The 22,611-nt window shown below is 35.3% G+C and overlaps 2 protein-coding genes across 2 annotated transcripts; one reads left to right on the forward strand and one right to left on the reverse strand.

The window, feature by feature from the left end:
* Positions 1-1,977: 1,977 nt before the first annotated feature.
* Positions 1,978-9,282, forward strand: LOC139891464 (CSC1-like protein At1g32090). Its single transcript, XM_071874433.1, has 11 exons — positions 1,978-2,291; positions 2,916-3,068; positions 3,255-3,390; positions 3,794-3,889; positions 3,966-4,085; positions 4,164-4,244; positions 4,779-5,119; positions 5,223-5,468; positions 5,892-6,216; positions 8,126-8,359; positions 8,658-9,282. The coding sequence occupies exons 1-11, from the start codon at positions 1,978-1,980 to the stop codon at positions 9,081-9,083; spliced, it is 2,472 nt and encodes an 823-aa protein (XP_071730534.1). The 3' UTR covers positions 9,084-9,282.
* Positions 9,283-13,770: 4,488 nt separating this feature from the next.
* Positions 13,771-16,606, reverse strand: LOC139891465 (phosphoribulokinase, chloroplastic-like). Its single transcript, XM_071874434.1, has 5 exons — positions 15,909-16,606; positions 14,982-15,066; positions 14,772-14,856; positions 14,233-14,477; positions 13,771-14,152 (listed from the first exon to the last, which is right to left on the reverse strand). The coding sequence occupies exons 1-5, from the start codon at positions 16,451-16,453 to the stop codon at positions 13,895-13,897; spliced, it is 1,218 nt and encodes a 405-aa protein (XP_071730535.1). The 5' UTR covers positions 16,454-16,606; the 3' UTR covers positions 13,771-13,894.
* Positions 16,607-22,611: the final 6,005 nt, after the last annotated feature.

The raw sequence follows: 22,611 nt of genomic DNA on the forward strand, positions 1-22,611 counted from the left end.
ACTAATTGTGGTGGGAAACTTTGTAGTTTTACTTATAACTGATTGTAGTTTTGAGTTTGCGTTCACATTACAATTGGTCCCTCACCTTTGGCTATATTTACACAACGGCCCCTCAAGTTTACACTTTCTCAGGGGTAAAAAGTGTTAATATCTAATTAACCTTTATATACTAAAAGTCATGATGAATTGTGTAGTTTTAGTTGTTTTAGTAAAAGTCATGATGAATTGTGTAGTTTTAGTTGTTTTAGAATGTAGTTTTGCGTTTGCGTTCACACTACACCCGGTCCCTCAACTTTCACTTACTTTAGACAACACCCCTTCGAGTTTACACTTTATCGGGGGTAAAAAGAGTAATTATATAATTTTATTAAAATAAAAGAAACTAATTCCACCCGAATTTTTAATGGGCCATATCTTCTCGCTCGGTGCGAGTTAAATTTTTCCGAGACCACCGTTCAACTCGAAAAGGTCTCACGAACCCAACGGGACTAACTATACGCGAAACGGAGACTTTTAAAAAAAAACACTTAACACAACGACAGCCCGTATCTTTCTGTTCGTCGCAAGCTAAATTTTTCCGACAGCACCGTTACACTCGAAAAAATTTTATGAACAAAACAAAACTAACTACGTTCGAAACGAACACTTTTTAAAAAACGTTTAAGACAACGACATCTAAAACGGCGCTTAAGACATGAGCCGTTTTCCCCTCTGTAAATACACAACGCTACGTTAAATATGAATACACAAGTCGAAAACCCCCGCTGCATCGCGCGGGCCGGGACCGGGCTAGTTTTATTAAAATACAAGAAAATAATTCCACCCAAATTTATAACGGGCCCTGTCTTCTCGCTCGGCGCGAGTTAAATGTTTTCGAGACCACCGTTTAACTCGAAAAAATCTTACGAATCCAACGGGACTAACTATACGCGAAACAGACACTTCTCAAAAAACGCTAAACAAAACGACAGCCCTTATCTTTCCGCTCGCCGCGAGTTAAATTTTTTCGACATGAACGTCATACTCGAAATAATTTTATGAACAAAACGATAAAAAGTACGTTTGAAACGGACACTTTTTAAAAAAACGCTAAAAAAAATGATAGCCCGTATCTTCCTGCTCGCCGCGAGTTATATTTTTTTGCCAGCAACATCAGACTCGAAATAATTTTATCAACAAAACGAAACTAACTACGTTCGAACCGGACAGATTTTAAAAAACAGTAAAGACGACAACACCAACAACGACGCTTAATACATGGATCGTGTTCCCCTCTGTAAATACACAACGCTATGAATACGCAGGCCGAAAGTCCCCGCCGCATCGCGAGCCGGACCCGGACTAGTTTTGAACAAACGTGGAGGACCAATCGCGCAGTTTTATCTTTTTACTATAATGAACTATGAAATATGAAAAAGAACAAAGAAACAAATCCCAGAGTATTCTGTATTCACAGTACCAAGAATGCTGCAAAAAGATTGTTCTTTTGTCAACTTAATAGTTCCCAGAAGGGAGATGATATTTCCACCATCATATTTACTTCTTACACATGAATTTTATGATATTTCCACCATCATATTTACTTCTTACACATGAATTTTATAAACTGCCCTTAATAATTACCTTGCACAATGTTTTTGTTATAAGTTATGTAGGGATATTTTTGTAACAAAAGCTTATAAAGATGGTGGAATAAGTAAATTTGATGGTGGAATTATTAGCTCCCTCCCCACAAACATAAGCAAATCGTACCATGGAATCAACCCATGATCACTTACTTTAAACTTTTTCTAATATAATAATAAATATAATAATCAAATAAATAAATAATTCCCATTTTCATAATTCCATTCCATCCCCACTTTCCATATGACACCAAAACAGAAACATATCATACAAAAAGTATTCTGTTTTTCATACCTATAAAAAAGAAGTCTTTTTAACTTCAAATCCTTCATCTTTCCAAAGACTTTTTCCATGGCAAGTCTTGAAGATATTGGTGTTTCTGCTTTAATTAATATAATCAGTGCTTTTGCATTTTTACTGGCTTTTGCTGTTCTTAGAATTCAACCTGTAAATGACAGAGTTTATTTTCCTAAATGGTACATTAATGGAGCTAGAAGTAGTCCAAAACACAGAGGAAATTTTGTTGGTAAATTTGTTAATCTCAATTTCAGTACTTACCTTACTTTCCTTAATTGGATGCCTCAAGCTTTGAAGATGAAAGAGCCTGAGATCATTGAACATGCTGGTCTTGATTCTGCTGTTTTCTTGAGGATTTACATTCTTGGGTACTTATAATTCTCCTTTTTCAATCATAATTTTACAATTATTCTTGAGAATGTTAGAAAAGTTTGGATTTTTAGTGGAATTAACAGTTTCATCTATATGGGTTTTTGTTAAATTTGGTTAAACTGTTCATAAATTGAGCTTAATTAGTTACATATCTTGTTCAGTTATAAATTTGTTGAGAAGGTTATAAAAGTTTGTATTTTTATTGTTTTTCTTTTTGGAATTAACATTCTTGCATAATTCCAAATCCTTTTTTGCTACACGAGGTGATGTTGATTTAATGGAATAATTCATAATCTGAGCTTAATTAGTCAACTACCTTTAAATTGAGAATTCACTATTTCCTTTTTTATGCTTACAGTCAAATTTTTATTTTTATTTATTTATATCTTATGTTTATCTACTTTTCTTGGCTCAACTTGCTTTGGTTGTCATCTGTTTGATGATTTAGTGTTATTGCCACTGAATGCCAATTATTGAGGCAGTTTTTTGTTTTAATTTGAAATTATTAGAGGCCATTTTTTGTATTTGGTTAGTGATTGAAAGAAAGTCATTGACTTTGACTTTGACTTTTTGAGTCAAGTTAAATTATGTTATAGTTAATCATTAACACTAATTTGCAGGTTAAAGATTTTTGGACCTGTCACTATTGTTGCACTGTTGTTTCTAGTTCCAGTCAACGTGTCTGGTGGAACTTTGTTTTTCCTGAGCAAAGAATTGGTGGTCAGTGACATTGATAAGCTTTCAATATCAAATGTTCAACCTAAATCTCTAAAGTAAGTTTTTGTTTTAAGTTATATATAATTATAATTATATTTGTATTTATATGTTATATATAAAAGTAGCATATAAAAGAATGTTCAAAGACCCTGCATTTGACATTTGAGTGTCAAATGGCCCGATCTTTATTTCTTCATACATTTATACTGATGGATTGTAGGCTATATATCTTATAATTTCAGATTTTTTGCACACATTTCCATGATGTATACGTTCACATTTTGGGTCTGCTACATGCTTTACAAGGAGTATGATACTGTATCATCAATGAGACTTAGCTTTATGGCTTCAAAACATAGACGTGCAGAACAATTTACAGTAAGTGAATTGTTACCATTTTGTTACAAAAGGTTGCAGGTTTGAGTCGTCGAAACAGTCTATTGTAACATGAAACTAAACTACAGAAAGAACATGGATTCTAGCCATGAAAACAACTTTTTTTTATTTTGAATTGTACTATAATAATGTTGTTAAAGGTCACAATTTTGTACCATTTACTTAGAGATGGGTCGACTTGGGTTATGTTTTAATTGTAACGGGTCAAATGGCTAAAATGGATACATCTAGCTGAAAGAGCAAAAAGTTTCTCAATAGGTTGAACTAGTCAAACTGATCAATATTAATACAATTTTGTACCATCTACTAACAGATGGGTCGACTCAGGTTATGTTATATTTGTAACGGGTCAAACAGTTTCTTTATCTTGAAATTTGTTTTGAAGGTTCTAGCCAGGAACATGCCTAATGGCCATTCGGTATCAGATAATGTGGAAAAATTCTTCAAAAAGAACCACCCTGATCACTACCTGTGTCACCAGGTAATATAATTGCCCGGTTTCGGCTATTAGTAACCGTTTTAAGTTACTTTTTTCTAATACTTTTACTGTGCTATAGGTTGTTTATAATGCAAACAAGTTTGGTAGGCTCGTTAGGAGAAGACATCGACTGCAAAATTGGCTAGACTACAATCAAATTAAGTTTGAGAGACATCCCGAAAAACGACCAACCTTAAAGGTACTCATGTGCTATATATAGTTGTATACGTACATGTAACATATTCAAACCAGATTCTAAAACATTTTATGCTTTCAGACAGGTTTCCTTGGACTTTGGGGGAAGAAGGTCGATTCCATTGAATATTACAAGCAACAGATTAAAGATTTTGACCATAGAGTGAGTTAATTTCTGTTCCTTAAAGCATCTTTTTTATATATTCGATCTCCACACTGGTTAGATTCCAACTACTAAAACTTGATGGAAACTTTGTATAGTTTCAGCAGGGTGATTGAGTTGTGTAATGGCTTGCGTTGAAACAAATTACACACCATTAGAGTACGGGTCCAAAAAGGCCATGTCTCATTGACCCCCCGTTTTTGAATTTTTGTTTACTTTTCGATTATGTTTGTTATGACTATAAAAACAGTAATATGACTATAGTCATTATTAAATCTTGGAATAAAAGTAGTCAATAGCTTGTACTAATCGAAGATTAAGAATAAAATTTCAGACTTTCAGCATCTTTTTCGACCCGCTTCCGTTTTAGCTAAATATTTTAATTTGGCCAAAATGGGCTCCTTAGTAAGTAAATGGGTCAATATGGTCACCTCTATTTTCTAGATTCAAGTTTACATTTTTTTGACAATGGGGAAACAATCCTCTTTATTATTTGTTTTATATTACTTATTATATACATTCTTGAAATGATAGTTGACCATGGAACGCCAGAAAGTCTTGAAAGATCAAAAATGTATAATGCCAGCTGCGTTTGTATCATTTAACTCTCGATGGGGTGCAGCCGTATGTGCACAAACTCAACAAAGCAAAAACCCGACTTTATGGTTAACAAATTGGGCCCCAGAACCTCGAGATGTTTACTGGAAAAATCTTGCAATTCCCTTTGTTTCTTTAAGCATCCGTAAACTAGTTATATCATTATCAGTTTTCGCTCTAGTTTTCTTCTACATGATACCCATTGCATTCGTTCAATCACTTGCAAATCTTGAAGGTCTTGAAAGAGTTGCTCCTTTTTTAAGGCCAGTTGTTGAATTGTAAGTTGACTCTTAATTTTTTGTATAGATCTTTTTAATTTATAAGTTATAGTTTATTTTTTTATTTTTTGTAAATTATTTTAGATTTGTCATTTGTTTGCAGGAAATTTATCAAGTCTTTCCTACAGGGATTTCTTCCGGGTTTCGCTCTGAAGTTTTTTCTGTATATTCTTCCTACTGTTCTTATGGTTATGTCGAAGATCGAGGGGCATGTGTCGTTTTCGGTTTTGGAACGAAGGACGGCTGCTAAATACTACTATTTCATGTTGGTGAATGTTTTCTTAGGGAGTATAGTAACCGGAACAGCGATTGAGCAGCTTCATTCTTTCATTCACCAATCGCCAACAGAGTAATTTTTCTGAATTTCCCCTCTATTTTATTTTGATGAAATGGTATTCAAAAGTTTGAGTAATATCAAACATTTCAGTCCTTTCCTTTTTTGTAGTGGTGACAATTTTGACCCATTTTGCTTTTGAATTGGTCCATTTGGATTCTGTCAAAATTTCAAATGAGTCAAATAGATCAAATTTTGATATAAACATAACTGCCAACGAGTCAAACGAGTTAACATCTATATGGAAAAATGACAAAAGGGTTCGTGGGTCAACCCAACCCATATCATTGTGTCCATACCAAAAAAATGACCTTTTTTCAAACTTGAACTTACTTTGACCTGTGACTCAATTCACCTATTTTGTTATACTTTTTTCGGATGTATTTCAAATTAGTTTAACATAAATGTCAAGTCAAACGTTCATTGATTTTAATTCAGGATTCCAAGGACCATTGGTGTATCAATTCCAATGAAGGCTACGTTCTTTATTACGTACATAATGGTTGACGGGTGGGCAGGAGTTGCTGCTGAGATTCTTCGGTTGAAGCCGTTAGTCATCTTTCATCTCAAAAACATGTTCATTGTGAAAACAGAACGTGATAGAGAAAAGGCGATGGATCCCGGGAGTGTCGATTTTCCCGAAACTCTCCCGTCTCTTCAGTTATACTTTTTGATGGGCATTGTTTATGCTGTCGTTACTCCAATCCTTCTTCCTTTTATTCTTGTGTTCTTCGCTTTTGCATACTTCGTTTACCGCCACCAAGTACGTTTCAGTCACCCTCTTCATCTTATAATTGTGAATGTTAATTCAAAATAGTAACATCTTATAAATAAAATTAAATAGTATTTTAGAATCTATACTTTTACATTTAACGGACACTGTTGTTTTTTATTTGTAATTTTGTATATATACTATATACTCCCTCCGTCACAATTTAAAGTCCTGTTTTCCTTTTTGGGATGTCACTTCCATAAATAGATAAGAACTAGGTTTCGAACCCTAGCTTCGCGTCGGGGGGTTCGGTTTTCAATGTCTTTTATTGCGTTTAGTTTGTAAAATTATTTCGTGGCTAACGATGATGTCGTTGAAGTGCAACTCGAGTCGAACTAAAAGGTATAGCTCGTGAAAGATTTAAATGTTATGTTAAATTAACAATATATGTACATCTCCGCATTTCGCTATGGAATTGTCGACTTTAAAAAATTTAACGCAAAATCAACGTGTATGAAAGTACCCCAAATATTTAGCGTTTTTTAAAAAACGTCCGTTTTGCGTATAGTTAGTGACATTGTGTTCCTAAAATTATTTCGAGTTTAACGATGGTGTCGGAAAAATGTAACTCGTTGCGAGCGAGAAGATATGACCCGTTGAAGATTTGGGGGAGTTTATTTAAGATTTTTTATGAAAATGGTCATTTGACACTTTACCCCCCTGTTTGGGAGGTCGATTTGAATTTTTTGAAAAAGTCTAGGGGTCTTTGTTGGTGAAACGAAATTTAAATAATTTCAATAATTCCAAAACAAAAAAAAAAGGTGGAAATTCGGAAATACCCTGGTTACTATTCACTTCCACTATGTCTTTTAGTTATGTAGATATGATATGATATAATATAATATAATATAATATAATATAATATAATATAATATAATATAATATAATATAATAATAATAATATAATAATAATAATAATAATAATAATAATAATAATAATAATAATAATAATAATAATAATAATAATAATAATAATAATAGTTATTAGATAGTAAAAATTATGTGGTCGATTATAAAGAGTGGGGAGTTTTATTGTTAAATTATTAAGTGTGAAAGGTTTGCGGTAAGTTTATAAAAGTTATAAAGTTAACTATTATGTAAGGTGGGGTTGAATTATAAAAAATTAAAAGTTGTGTAAATTTGTGAAGGTTATGAAGTTTACTATTCATTTCAACTTTGTCATTAATAATAATAATAATATAATAATAATAATAATAATAATAATAATAATGATGATGATAATGATGATGATAATGATGATGATGATGATGATGATGATGATGAGGATGATGATGATGATGATGAATAGTTGTTGGATAGTAAAAGTTATGTGGTCGATTTATAAAGAGTTAGTAAGTGTGAAAGGTTTGGGGTAAATTTATAAAAGTTATAAAGTTAACTATTATGTAAGGTGTTAACTATTATGTAAGATGGAGTTGAATTATAAAAAGGTAAAAGTTTGATGTGAATTTGTGAAGGTTATGAAGTCTACTATTCATTTAAACTTTAAGGTGTAATTGAATTATAAAAAGGTGAAAGTTTGGTGTGAGTTTATGGAGGTTATGAAGTTTACTATTCATTTCAACTTTGTCATTTAGATATATAGATAAATAATAAGGTAAAGTTTGTTTATACCCTTACTTTATGCATGTAAAACCAAAATGTAGGTAAAAATTTAGGGATACAACTGTAAAGTAAACAAAAAATACGACATTTTTCAAACTGTGTGCATTTTGTTTGTGCACTATTAATTTGGAACGGAGGGAGTAGTATATATGCCTGCCTGTCAATGTACATTCCCTAAAAATGGAAATGGACATGAGAGTATAGTCTTAATACTTGCAATTTTCCTTTTGCAATAACAGTGTTTAGTTTATATGCTATCTATATATTGATGCAGATTATTAATGTGTACAATCAACAATACGAGAGTGGTGCTGCATTCTGGCCACACGTTCACAGTCGCATAGTTGCAAGCTGCTTGATATCTCAATTACTTTTGTTGGGACTGCTTAGCACGAAAAAGGCTGCAAATTCGACGCCACTTCTTGTTGCATTGCCTATCTTGACCCTAACGTTCCACAAATACTGCAAGAATCGCTTTGAACCTGCTTTTCGAAAATACCCTCTTGAGGTAAAACAATAACAATTCTACAGGTGGTAAAATGGGTATTCTGACATAAATAACTGCTGTTTCTTGAAATTCTGGGACGGGTCAGAACAAAATTGGTTGACACAAAAACATTTCATTTGTCCATTTTCCATGCATTAAAAATACATTATGGGTGACTTTTGACCCGTTTAAACCGATGTACCAAGTTAACCAGTTTCATGTTCATAATTCACGTAGACTTTTCTATTTGACCCATTAGAGATAAAATGCAACCCAATTTGACCCACTAGGGAATTTCTTTTTTTGTTGTGTTTCTCAGGAAGCAATAGAAAAGGATGCACAAGACAAAGCATCCGAACCAGAAATCAACCTCAAGTCTTATTTGGCAGACGCCTATTTACATCCAATATTTCATTCTTTTGAAGAAGTTGAGTTGTTAGATATAACAGTCGACAAGAACCCGGATCCCGTCGCCAGTCAACCGACGACGGAACCCGCGTCCCGTTCCCGTTCCCGTTCCCCGTCTCCTTCTCCTCCTCATCATTTACACGGACAAGAAGATGACGGAGAAGAAGAATCTGCAACGGTCCAGCATTATGAAGTTGGACCTCCGGCTAATGTATATCATTACGGATATGAACACCATGAAAACATCTTCCACTACAATATGGATGGCTACCAACACACCCAACACGATGTGCAAGGGTACAGTGTGGAGACACCAAGCGGTTATTATCGTTATTAATCCCGTTTAACCCCAAGCTGTTTATGTTTATATGTGTTTTCTTGTATTAGAGCTAACCATATTACAAGACAAACAGCCAAATGACTGTGAATACTAATTGTTTATGGAGGTAACTAATCAACTTTAAGGTTGTGAGTTCGAGTCTAGTGGACTATTTGTAATTAGGTGTATGTTTGTCGTTCTAAAAAAAGCTACTAATTTGACCATATTTCATTGTTCATATGAACACTCTTGTTTCATCTTGCTCCCTACCTGTATGTTGGATTGTTGGGTGTCAAATATAATATAAATTAAAAAAAAATTAAAAATTAAAAGAAGTGCCATTGAGATTTCAGTAGATACGGAGCTCCTATAATGCTACAATTAATACTACAACGTAAACGTATGTATCTATTGGTACTATTTTCCGTCTAGCAGGTAAAAGGTATCAGTACAATACTAGAACTGTTCAGCGTGGTGAGATGTGTTGCCGACTGATGTTTGCTCTCGGGATAAGATCCCTACAGACCCGGAACACAGACGAGATCTCCGTGAGGTGGTCTTATCAGTCTTTTAGGACCAAACTGTAAGTTGGTCCGTCTAACGTGTTGTTGCTAAGCGGTGAAGTTCTAGAGTGAGAAAGTACTGTGTGAGAGAGAAAATGTGTCCTCTGTCACAAGTGACTGAACTCTGGAATGTGGTGACCAGGGGGTCTATTATAGGCGCAGATCCTCCGTAATTTTCGGAAACACGTGTCAGATGCTAATTAATTCAAGTATGCTAAATATCCGCAACAGACTTAAGCTTGGCCCTGACGTGTCATGTGTGTCGCTCACGCGCTTATTTAAGGGCTTAAGCATAGAAGCTGCATTCAGGACTTACGCATGACGTTGGGTGGCCTGACACAATCCGTAAAACGCTGGACGACTAATTTATGAAATATGCTATTATTGCCATTTCTTGTTAAAATGTTAGTGCACAACTCAAGTGGCGCAAGTTGCTCAACTTGTTCAATTTGATTTTCGAACTTTATTGCTCAAGTTGCTCAACTTGTTGGGTTTAGATCATTATTGACCAAATTAATGGTTAAGATGTTTAGTGGCCAACTTGACATTATCTTTTATGGCATACTTGCATAATCAAGTTGTCTTTTATCTTGTTTTATTAGGTCTAGTTGTTAGTGTGTTCACATGTATGCTAGTTGTCAATTTGTCATCTAGCTTTACTAGTGGGTCTAATTGTTGGTATGTTATCATTATGTTTTGCTTTAATCCTCTATATAAGGATTTGATTGTAACCTTTTGAAATCAATCCAACACATTTAGTTTTTCATATTTTTGTTCATATTATTTCTTTAACCTTACTTGTTTTATTTCTTATGCGTTTTGAGCCTTTCTTTTGTATAAAAATGATGTTTTTATGCGTGTTGGCCCTAGGATACACCATTAGTATCAATATCAAATGTATACCAAAAATATATAGGAAACTGATGATGTGTGCCTTTAGTAGTATGTGCTTGCAAAACTCAGAGGTTGTTTGTGATATACTATATAACAACATCATTGGAGGCTTGCCTTAGTGGTATACCCATACCTTGTGTGTGGGATTTGGGGTTTAGGTCATGGATTCGAGTCTCGCTCTGCCTATCCTATTAATCAATCTGCCTGAAAGATGGAGCTCCTGCAATGTGATTCGGGTTTCTTGCCGAAAGCGCGTGCGTGCGTGGCAAATTCGAGTATTCAATGCTGACTAGTTGTCTTTCAAAAAAAAAAAAAAAATAACTATATAACAAAGATAAGCTGTTAGAAATCTAGTTTTTTTTTTGTTACATGAGGGGTTGTTTAGGCTATATAAAGAACATAAAGGGTTAGAAATCTAATTGTGTTTTGCGGTTAGAAATCTAATCTAATTGTGAATGAAAGCCGTACAAAGGTCTGCAGCTGGAAAGATTCTACGATGGCAACTCAAGGACCAGTTATATTCAGGACATTGATGTCTTTATTTGATCAGCAAAAGCTCGTTTGAAAAAGCAACAAAGCACTTGAAAGATGACATTTACAGGTAACTGCTTACCATTTTGGTTTGTGCAGCATAATTATTTTTACAGAAGGTTATATTCTGTTAGTGCATATTTGTAATTCATATTTCTATGAACGTTATCTTGTACCTAGGTCATGTAATATTGAACTTTGTATTGGGAATCGTGACTATTGAATTTTGTTATTGTGCATGTATGCTTTAATCAATAGTTAAACTGACCAGACAGTCGATGACTGACAGAGTCAGTCGATCCACTGAAGACAATGTCAGTCGACAGTCGATTGACGGAGTCAGTCGACCGATTGTAGCTGCAGACAGTATAAATACGGGTTTCGTGGTTCATTGATAGTTTACACACTCCCAGATAACTCTAGCCGATTGTTATCGTTCCCAGAACTCCAACCCACCGAATAACACTTTCTAGATGTCGTGCTAATCTAGATTAAGGTCTAGGTTAGACTAATTCGGTCCCGTGAACAACCCATTAAACGATTGACTCTAGGTTTAGTGTTTTTCGCCTCTAGATCGAGTCTAGATCGATTCTAAGGTCCAAATATTTCGTCTACATATTCACAGGATTATTCGAGTAAATTCCTAGAGTTAGGCTGCTAGCATTTACAGTTAGGTTTGAGTCATGACACTTAAATAACCTGTAGAATTGGGTCACACATGTCTTTTAGGATTGGGAAATTGCAATGTTATTATTCACATATCTTTTCTTAAATATTTAGTTTGGAATCAAACATCCTGCATCCTATATTCGGTTAGTTAATAACTCAATTTTAGTTTGGCCTGATTTAGAATTCTGAGTAAATGGATTTTATAATTCAATCTATAATAAGTTACCTTTCAATATTCTACTTTTCTTGATTTTCTTCCATAAGATTTCCACAACATTGAAGAGACTAAAAATTGCCCAAATGACTAGGCCTTTTTGTACAACCCAAAAGAGATGCCTTTGAACCTTAAATGTAATATTGTGCGAGTAGTATGTTAGTATAAATTTCTAAAAACTTAGATCATGAATAATTTATTAATGAAAGGATACATATTGCAGTAGTAGTATGAACAGCTCAATCTATTCTATGCTGATATCAATTGAAATAAACAAGCAACATATCAATGGCTGTTTTCCTATGGCCTTATTCTCCACACTAGTCATTATTTCAGTTACCTCCCGGACCTTCCTTGCCACCATTACCATTATCTCCACCACCGCCACCGCCACCACCACCTCCACCGCCACTCCATCCTCCTTTGACACCTCCATGACCGCCACTGCCACCACCACCACCGCCGCCGCCACCACCACTCCATCCTCCTTTATCACCTCCTCCATGACCACCACCACCACCACTCCATCCTCCTTTATCACCTCCTCCATGACCTCCACCACCACCACTCCATCCCCCCTTGTCACCTCCTCCGTGACCGCCTACTCCACCACTCCATCCTCCTTTATCACCTCCTCCATGACCACCGCTACCACCACTCCATCCTCCTTTATCATCTCCTCCATGACCACCGCCGCCACCACTCCATCCTCCCTTGTCACCTCCTCCATGACCGCCTCCTCCACCACTCCATCCTCCTTTATCACCTCCTCCGTGACCGCTGCCACCACCACTCCATCCTCCCTTGTCACCTCCTCCATGGCCGCCACCTCCTCCACTCCACCCTCCCTTGTCACCTCCTCCATGGCCGCCTCCTCCACCACTCCATCCTCCTTTATCACCTCCTCCGTGACCACCGCCACCACCACTCCATCCTCCCTTGTCACCTCCACCATGACCGCCACCTCCTCCACTCCACCCTCCCTTGTCACCTCCACCATGGCCGCCACCTCCACCGCTCCATCCTCCACCTCCTCCATGTCCGCCACCACCACCGCTCCACCCTCCCTTATCACCTCCTCCATGACTGCCACCACCACCACCACCGCTCCACCCTCCCTTATCACCTCCTCCATGGCCGCCATCACCACCGCTCCATCCTCCTTTGTCACCTCCTCCATGACCTCCACCGCCCCATCCATGACCACCACCGCCGCCACTAAACCCTCCCTTACCTCCACCACCATAACCACACCATCCTGCAATACAACCGCCACCCTCTCCACCACCTTTTCCTCCACTTCCAAATCCAAATCCTCCCCAACTATCCTCACCTTCTCCACCTACTACTTGACTTTTTCCAACCGAATCCCCTACAGAAACATAACCAACAATTAGAACAAACCCATCACATATAATAACATTCATGAAATATTAATTACAAACAAGTACTTACTTTTTTTCTGAACATTTTCAACACTATCAGCCGTCACAGCAACAGAAAAAATAAGAACAGATACGCACAGAAAAGCCAACAACACAAAACCGCCTTTTGATTTCATTTCTAGAAACTGTCTGTAAATACAAACGATCACTTATCCCATTGGCTACATACTGCGTTCAATATCCACTTTTTATATGCCAAGACGCATTAAATATAACTGCCTACTACTTACCTTCAAACTAATTCAGGTGGGAGTTACAAAACCTGATCTGATTCCATTTTCAAACCTCTTACATCATCCTTTCTTGACTAAAATCCCTAAAACAGCTAGCATTATGACAAGTGGCAACATAACCGACACGTGGAAAAACATAAATGATACATCATGTAATAATCTTAATTAGGTTCCATTTTTGGATTCATATCATTACAAATTACAAATTACAAATTCTCATGGATTCATACACAAATGGAACTAAATACATATATGGGATACAACACACATAACTCTATATCTAATTATAAGCTTTTGTTGCTTGAATTGGAGCTGAGACCTTATTGGCTGCAATTTGTTCAAACAAATCTCTAATCTTCAACCCTACAATGGTTTGAAACAAACCAGTTCCATTATTACTACCAGGAAAATCTGCGTGTTTCAACATTTGTTGTGTAATTTCACCGTAAAATTTAGTAGAAATATTGGTCAAATGACTTTCCACATAGATTAGTTCATCTAATTTGTCAAATTGCCCATCCATTTCCAACACAGAAACCTGCAAAAAGATGAAAACTTTGATTAAATTCTTTATCATTTAAAGATCTGTTTTTTGATCATATATAGTGTAGGTTTTACCTCATGGCCGAAATAAGCGTCTGGGCCATACGCGAATTTGATGCCGGGATACGAGCAGGTGAGCTTTCTTCCACACGGGATCCATGAAATTGTGGAACCTTCATCGAATAAGTAAACAGGGTTGAAGTATTGAACTCCTTCTTTCATGATCAGCTTCACTCTTAATACTCTTCCTTCATTGTCATCGGGAATCAGTTGTGTAGGCAACACTTCGATGACTGCATCTGCAAATTGCTTTTGAGGGTCTGCACTTCGTGATCATGCCATTAGTAAACAGGTCACAATTTGAACCCATTACTTATCAATGGATTTGAGTTATAATGTACCTCTAGTACTTAGCAGGAAGTTTAGCTACATGGGAAACGGGTCAAATGGGTCAAACATGTCAAAAAGTAGAAATCTTTGGTCAACTAGACCCACCTGTATTGAGCTGGACCCAAAAAATGGCCTGTTTTGACCCAAACCATGTTGTCTATTACCCAACCCATCCAATTTTAACACCTTCGGTACACTTTGCGAGAAGAAATGAATATTATTACCAATATAAGCATCAAAATCTGGTTTTCTAGCCTCAATGCTAGCTTTAATGCTTTCAAGACTGTGTCCTCGCTCTGCCATGTCCCTCTGCAGTTCATTGTTACATTTTCAGAATAACGTAAAACTGATCAACCTTGCAATCTAGAGTATATTATTATTATTTTTTTTTAAGTTTTTGTGATTAAATTATGGTCTTTGCAAGCACACGATACCTGAATTTTCCAGGCGAATTTAACCTCATTACTGATATCCAAGTAAATACTGAAGTCCAACAGATCTCTTACTCTCTGATCATACCTACATACATTTGAGATGTTGAATTTCATTACATAGGGTTACATCATATACTTTTTAAGTACATATTTTTGAAAATGTATACTTAATACATACAGCCTCACAAAATTCATTTCAGATTTATACAAAGTTATAGTTGATTTGAATCACACAAATTCTTAGATTGCAAGTTTTACTTTTTTATAAAACATTAATTAATTTAAAAGAAAAGATGTTAAACTTGAGCATTATCCATTGATCAGCTGGAATTCTATCTTTATGATACTTCACTTATTACAGTTGCTTATATAAATTTAAAGAAAATGTAAATATATAAGACACACGACATTGGTATTGATCTATTTTTTATTCTTTTGTGTTAATAAGGATGTCAGTAAGTAAAATGTTATTTTTTTCTGTTTTATATTACATAAGTTCTTTTTACACTTTTAAAGCTTTATTTCAGAATGATCTTGACGACAAATTTATGGATTCATCAAATTATTTGAGATTTGTTGATTAAAATCATTAACAAATGAGTTCATCGCTTTCGAGATGTTTTAACACTAGAAAATAAAAGTAAAAAAAAAAAAACAATAAATATATGCAGGGATGAAATAGGGTCTAACTCAGTATTTTGGACATAGTACATCAATATCATGAAGATATATTTCATAATATTCTCAGCCATACAAATATATATCCACATAAGCCACCTTTGATATCACATTGATCACTAACTAAACAGCCAAAATTCAGTACCATCAAAACTAATCAAGATCTAACAACGATTTCACTAAATGCACAAAAACATCATAATCACATGCACCAATGCAAACTTATAACTTATAAAGCAAAAAACTTACATTGGGTGTAAACCTTCAATAACAAGAATCTTGGGTGGTTTAATGAGCTCAGGAGGGTCCAAAAGACCAGAAACATGGTTATAAATAGGCTTCTCAACAGCCACACCATTTTTAAGAGCCTTAACTTGTTCATACATAAGATCAAAGTCATTAGCTCTTGGATCAAGTGCAGTTACACCTTTTTGTTTTCTTCCAGTTCTATCTAAAGAATGATAATCATCTAAACATATAACAGTTGTTGTGTCACTTATTAGTGTGTTTGAATCAGGGTTACCACCCTTTGGTGGTGAAGCTGCACCACCAAACACACTGGTTAACCTTCTCATAAAAGTACTCTTTCCACAACCAGAATCAGCTGCTAGTCCAATTACTATTGTGTCCCCTGAACATGTGATTTTACCATACCAAAATCTGCTACTATTAGTACTTTTTTTGCTACCATTTATGCAGAAAAAAACCTGCTTTTGGTTGAATCCCATTTGGGTTTTTGTGGGTGATGAGATTGAACATGATGTGTTGAGAGGTTGGACTGTGCATACTACCATGTTTGATTGTTATTTTACCTTTCTTGTTTCTTGAAATTTTAGATAGAAATAGGTTGAAGCTTTTTCAATGTGTGATTCAAGATTTGTGTGTGGTTATTCTCTTTAAAGGATCATAGGGATGTACTAATATTAATCTTCTAATAATGCAAAATTGACATAAAGGTATGGTCTAAAAACATAATTTACAACTAAAGATTCACAGTATGACTCCCTTGTAGTAAAAAAAAAAAAGAACAGATGATAATATAGGAATCAAGAGGGGTAAATGTGGGGTGTCATAAATGACTACCCTTAGTTTTGGACAAAATTGGAGGTAATAGTATGGTACGGAGAGTGAGGTAATAGTGAGAGTTTTTACAAAGTAGTAAGGGTATATATGTCATTTCAAAGTTTAGTTAGTTAAAATGATGAAAGTAGATGAGATGATAAAACATAGGCATGGATGGTTAGCTGACATGCCATTTGGCATCATGTTATTGGCTGATTATAGATGAGCATGATAAAGTGTGGAGTGTAGGGTATTCGGATTATATTTCTTCTATACCAACATTGTACTTGTAAGTTACCACCTCATATCGATTAGATCATTGAGTAATCATTGAGTGTGGCACATTTTTTCGTAAAGATACGTTGCATGTATTATATACGTTTACTCATACTGCATACACATAATGTACTTTGAGTGCATGTTTCGACTGATTTTGTGTTGGATGCCAACGATGATGGGTTGATAGGTGGACGTGGTAATATATAACAGAAAGTGATCGACATAGACTAGTGATATGTAAAGTTATCGATAACCAGATACATATATTTTGTGGTGACCCAAATCCTATTTCAAGATTAGAAGCAGAAAGACAAAATTGTTGAAATAGTTCATGTGGTTTGTACCAAAATGCTGGTTTCGTCTCTATACTTTTTTTGATGGATTTGGTCCCACTAGTTTGTCAATGTTGCTGATTTAGTCCCTATCTCTGACATCCGTCAAAAAAATCTGTTAACTCAAGTCATGTGCCGAACATGTGAGGGTATTTTTGTCCTTTCTTTCTTTTATTGACAATATTGCTCAAGTTGTCCATGTGGTTTGTAACAAAATTGCTAGAATGGTCTCTATGGTTTGGAAAAAAATTGCTGAAATCTTTATCCCAAAAATTTTGTTTTCCTCACCTTCATCTTTATCCTCAAAAATTATAAACAAACTCGAATTTTTTTCATTTTCTTCAAACAATTTATTAACATGGTAAAATCAAACCCACTAATATTAAAACCAAATCTACTATGCTTAACAACATATAAACTTGATTCAACCACAAATACTACTAATAAATATACATATATCGATTAAATACATATAAATCAAACCCACCTAGATAAAACCCTAGATCTTGATTGTAAATCGCTGATTAAAGGTGACAAAAACATTAGCAGTAGGGAACAAAGACAAAAGATGAAAAACTATTTGTTATCTCATTCACATTTAACAGCAAAAAGCAAAAGTACATCAAATATCAAATATGCCAAGAAAAAAAACTTCCAAGTAACCCACTAAAGAAGTTCTACACGTTCACCCACCATGACCCATTTTCTCAATTCTCTATCCATTATAATCGGTCAACATGAGCAATTTTCTCAAATCTGTACATGTTCCCTTTTGTTCTTCACTGAACAACACATTCAGATCTTAATTCCGGTTTGTGTATGATAACGAAGCCTGAATTTGAAAAACCAAATTCACCGGAAACCTTTAAAATAAGGGATTAAACAGGTGAATAATAGCCCGAAACCTTTAAATATGATTTCCAGATGGATTCGTTGGTGGTGGTGATTTACGATTGAAGGTGAAGGTATCAAGTCGGTAATTAGCGATTGAAGGTGAAAAACGAAGGGGTGAAGATGACCGGTTGCGATTGAAGGTGAAAACAGGTTGCTGTTGAAGATGACCTCCGACGGCGGTTGTGGTTATGGGTATGTGACCTCCGGCAGTGGCGGCGGTTACGTGTTATGTGACTTCCGGCGATGGTGGTGGTTACGGGTTTTGAAGATAATTTGCCGTTTGAAATTTGAATCTGAACATATGGAAGAAAAAATGGTTTTAAGAAAATGAGATGTGAATAGAGGATGAATTTGGGTAGGGATTTTAAAAGAGAAAATTATTTATTATTTATAAGAATAAAGGGTTTTAAAAGGAAAACATAAAAGAGAGTAAAATTAGGATAAAATGACTAAAACACCCTCACATGCATTGCACATGATCAGATTTAACGGCTAATTTTGATGTCCGTCAGAAACAGGGACTAAATTAGCAACATCGACATACCACGAGGACGAAATCCATCAAAAAAAACTACAAGGATGAAACCAGCATTTTGATATAAACCACAGGGACTATTTTAGCTATTTTAGCAATTTATAAAAAGATGGATGTTGCTAGGTGAATAAGTTAATGTAACACAAAGGGGTGTCCTGTAAAAAAAAAATTCTAGTTTAGTATTTGTAATTTTGGGGTAACTCAAAGGGGTGTTCGTATCGCTAGTAAAAAAATCTCTTATCCTTTTTCTTCCTAAAAACTAACTTTTCTTTTGATTTTCTCTATTATTTTTTCAGTTCTTTGTCTTTTCATTGTTAATATTTGTCGTTTAAACTATTATGTTGTTTGTAACAATTTTTCTAGCATTTTGACGTTGTGTAATACATTTTTTATAATTTAAATATATACATGAAATTTCCGACCCCGTCGAAAATTATTACTGGCTCTGTCGGTGACAGCCCTTCGTAGGTGTTGTGGTTTGTTGGCGCTATGTCAGGTTATATTGCGGTTTTTGATTTGATCTTTTGACTATGTGGCTTGTCTAGGCTTTGTTTTCCCCCCCTTTTGGCCTATTTGTCGTAATTTTAGCTTTAGTTGGTTTTTAGTTTGATTTTCTAATTTTTTTTGTTGCCGCGGTGATGTTTTTTTGATGCTTATTAGTTTGTTTGGTTACATTTATAGCAAATTTTGTATCGTTTTGGGCTCTTTCATTTCTAATAAAAATTACCCTTATTTATGAATTTTTTTATGGCAAAACAAAAATAATTTTTGTTTCCGCGTCTCTAATTTATTATTCAAAATTCCTTTTTGAAAGTTCCAAATAAATTGTTCACTGACATACATATATAAGAAAAATGAGGTAACGTTAGAGATGTCATAGTGTCAGGTTTGTGCCAGGTTTATGTAATCCCAGACCCGGACCCGAGTAAGAAACCATGTCCCAAACCCGGACCCATACCCGTTGGGTCCCCATTTACTTATTAACTGTCGGGTTATCGGTTTTTCTCACGGGTAAACGAGAATTCCCATTTACTTACTAATCCGGATTACCGGGTTTTCTTGCGGGTATAAATATCCTAATTGTCAGTCATTCTCATTCACCATTCATTTATATCAATTTTTGTTTCAATAATGCTATTAAAATGAAACTAAATATAAACGACTATATATAAATGTCGAGCAATAGTACAATACTATATTGTGGCTTTTATTATTATTATTATTCTATTATTATTATTTATCATCCCCTCCGGGTCGGGTATACGGGTACACATGGTCGGGAATACGAGGTGGGTATGCGGGTTTATATCTAAACTCATCCTCATACCCGAACCCGCAAAATAATTTAAAACCATCCACATACTCGACCCACGACCTGAATTTCCGGAACCGAACCCGACCCAAAAGTGTCGGTTTCGGGTTTACTCATCGAGTACGGGTCTTTTTGCCATTCCTAGGTAACGTTCTATTATGCCCTTAATGTTTACATGTAAAACAAAAATGTAGGTAAAACATAAGGGGTAAAACGATAAAGTTAACGGAAAGTACAACGTGATAATTACATTTCTTAAATTGTGTAATTATCGGAGAAATGAATGTTGGGGACCATTAAGATTGGGACGGAACTTGTAACCAATTAACCATTTATTAAACTTTAGGGATCAGAATCTCTCTCTCTTCCACACAAACGCTCCCATCTTGAAACCCATTTCTCTTTTCTTTGGTCCAATCTACTCATTCATTCATCTCTTCTGATCTACTTTTTCTTCTCCGGTAGCAATTAATCTACTTCTTTTACAATTCTTCAACAACTTCATCTCCAAGAATTCTTTGCTTTTTTCCCCTCTCTCTAAAAACAAAAAAGCTCTCTTTTGGGTTTTGTGCAGATCTAGATTCAAGCTCACCTCTGCTGCTTCCGACGTCTTCTGTTACCATCACCTTCCACCAGTTTGTAACTCCGGTGCGTTATCGTCTCCGGCCACCGGCATCTCGCTGGTGGCCCGACCTTCTTCTCCTTTTTTTACATGGCGACTGTGGTTTTCCGGCTATTACTCGCCGGAGGTCTGTTTATGTAACATCCTATTTACATAATTATGTGTTTTATAATTATTGTGTATGGGATAATGTGCGTTTTGTGACAAGGGTCACAGAACATATTTTCTTTTGTGAATCGGACTTAAAATGAATAAGTTATTAAAGATTTTGAACTGGTAAATACCCGTGTGTTAGACGGGAGAGCTTACCTTTATGTGAAGGAACCTAAATTAAATATATAAGCCTGTGCGTTTCATTCTTTCCTCTTTTAGCAACTAAACAACCCTAATCAAACCCTAAAACACTCTCTTCTCTTTAAATCCTTAAAATCAACAAGTGCAAATTGAAGATTAAGTTTTGGTGTGTCTAATCCTTTGAGATTTCATAATCAAAACAATGTAAGTATCTTCAATTTTGATGAATTCAAATGGATTTTAAGTGGGTTTGGGTGAATTGGATTTTAAGTGTTTGATTTGCTATGCATGTGTTAATGATTATGTTTTAGACTTCGAAACATGATAGACTTATGCTCTAAGATCTAATGGTGCTGTGAATTGAGCTAAAACTTATTTGATATGGTGATTTAAAGTTAGGGTTTATGTTAGTGTAAATTGGGTATTTTGATACTTTGATCCTAAACCTTGTGTATAAATGTTAGATTTTGATGTTTATGGTTAGGAAAAGTGTTTATACATGTTATGTATGTTTCCTTATGCTCAAATTTGACCAAAACAAGTGAAAATCGAGTTTTTAGGCATGAAATCAGCTTCATCAGCGAGCTGATGAAGAAGATGCAGATGCTCGAAAGCAGTGTGCTCGAAAACCTCTAGTGTCCTGAAAACAGTGCTTAAAAAATAGTAGTGCTCAAAAACAGTGTGTGCACGAAAACCTGTTACTGCTCGAAAACTATATTGTGCTCGAGAACTCTGCTCGAAAACATAGTGTGCTCGAAAACCTTTTGCTGCTCGAATAATATATATTCCGCTCGAAAACATTATACTGTTCGAAAATTGTGTGGTGCTCGAAAACCCTATCTGTCTTGTGAATATTTTATGTTAAATATGAAGTGTGATTCAACACTTGAATACTATACTAACTTGGGATATTATGTGATGATTCTCAGGTGATAAACGGAAAAGTGAAGGCTCAATGATATAAGACAACTGAGTACTTGTGCTTCCAGGTAAGTGGGATTAACTTTATGGATTTGATTATACAGTGACAAGTATAATGATCCGTGCCATGCTTAATTAGACTGTGTAATGAGTCTATGACCAGTACAGTGACTATATGTGATTATGTGCGCACCCAGTGAACGTCGAGGTGTTTTGTGCGACGTAAGAGGTCAATGCTATTTACCTTGTGTATTTAGGGTGATAGTATTGGGTCCAAGTGTTACTGATTAGTGGTATAGTGTGAATGACGAGTGCGTCACGTCTGGAAGACTATACCAGTGATTTAGTAGTGTGTACTATCGGTATATTCCAGCTTGATCAGCTATGGGTTGCTGGTCCTCTTGTGTATGGCTTTAAGTGATTAGTGACCAGTGCCTACAATGAAATGTCCCGTTCTTATTGATTAAAAACGTTCCATATTAATTGATTTCGTTGCGAGGTTTTGACCTCTATATGAGACGTTTTTCAAAGACTGCATTCATTTTTAAAACAAACCATAACCTTTATTTCATAAATAAAGGTTTAAAAAGCTTTACGTAGATTATCAAATAATGATAATCTAAAATATCCTGTTTACACACGACCATTACATAATGGTTTACAATACAAATATGTTACATCGAAATCAGTTTCTTGAATGC

This window comes from Rutidosis leptorrhynchoides, chromosome 2 (genome assembly GCF_046630445.1).
Source record: "Rutidosis leptorrhynchoides isolate AG116_Rl617_1_P2 chromosome 2, CSIRO_AGI_Rlap_v1, whole genome shotgun sequence".
In the NCBI taxonomy this organism is placed as follows: Eukaryota; Viridiplantae; Streptophyta; class Magnoliopsida; order Asterales; family Asteraceae; genus Rutidosis; species Rutidosis leptorrhynchoides.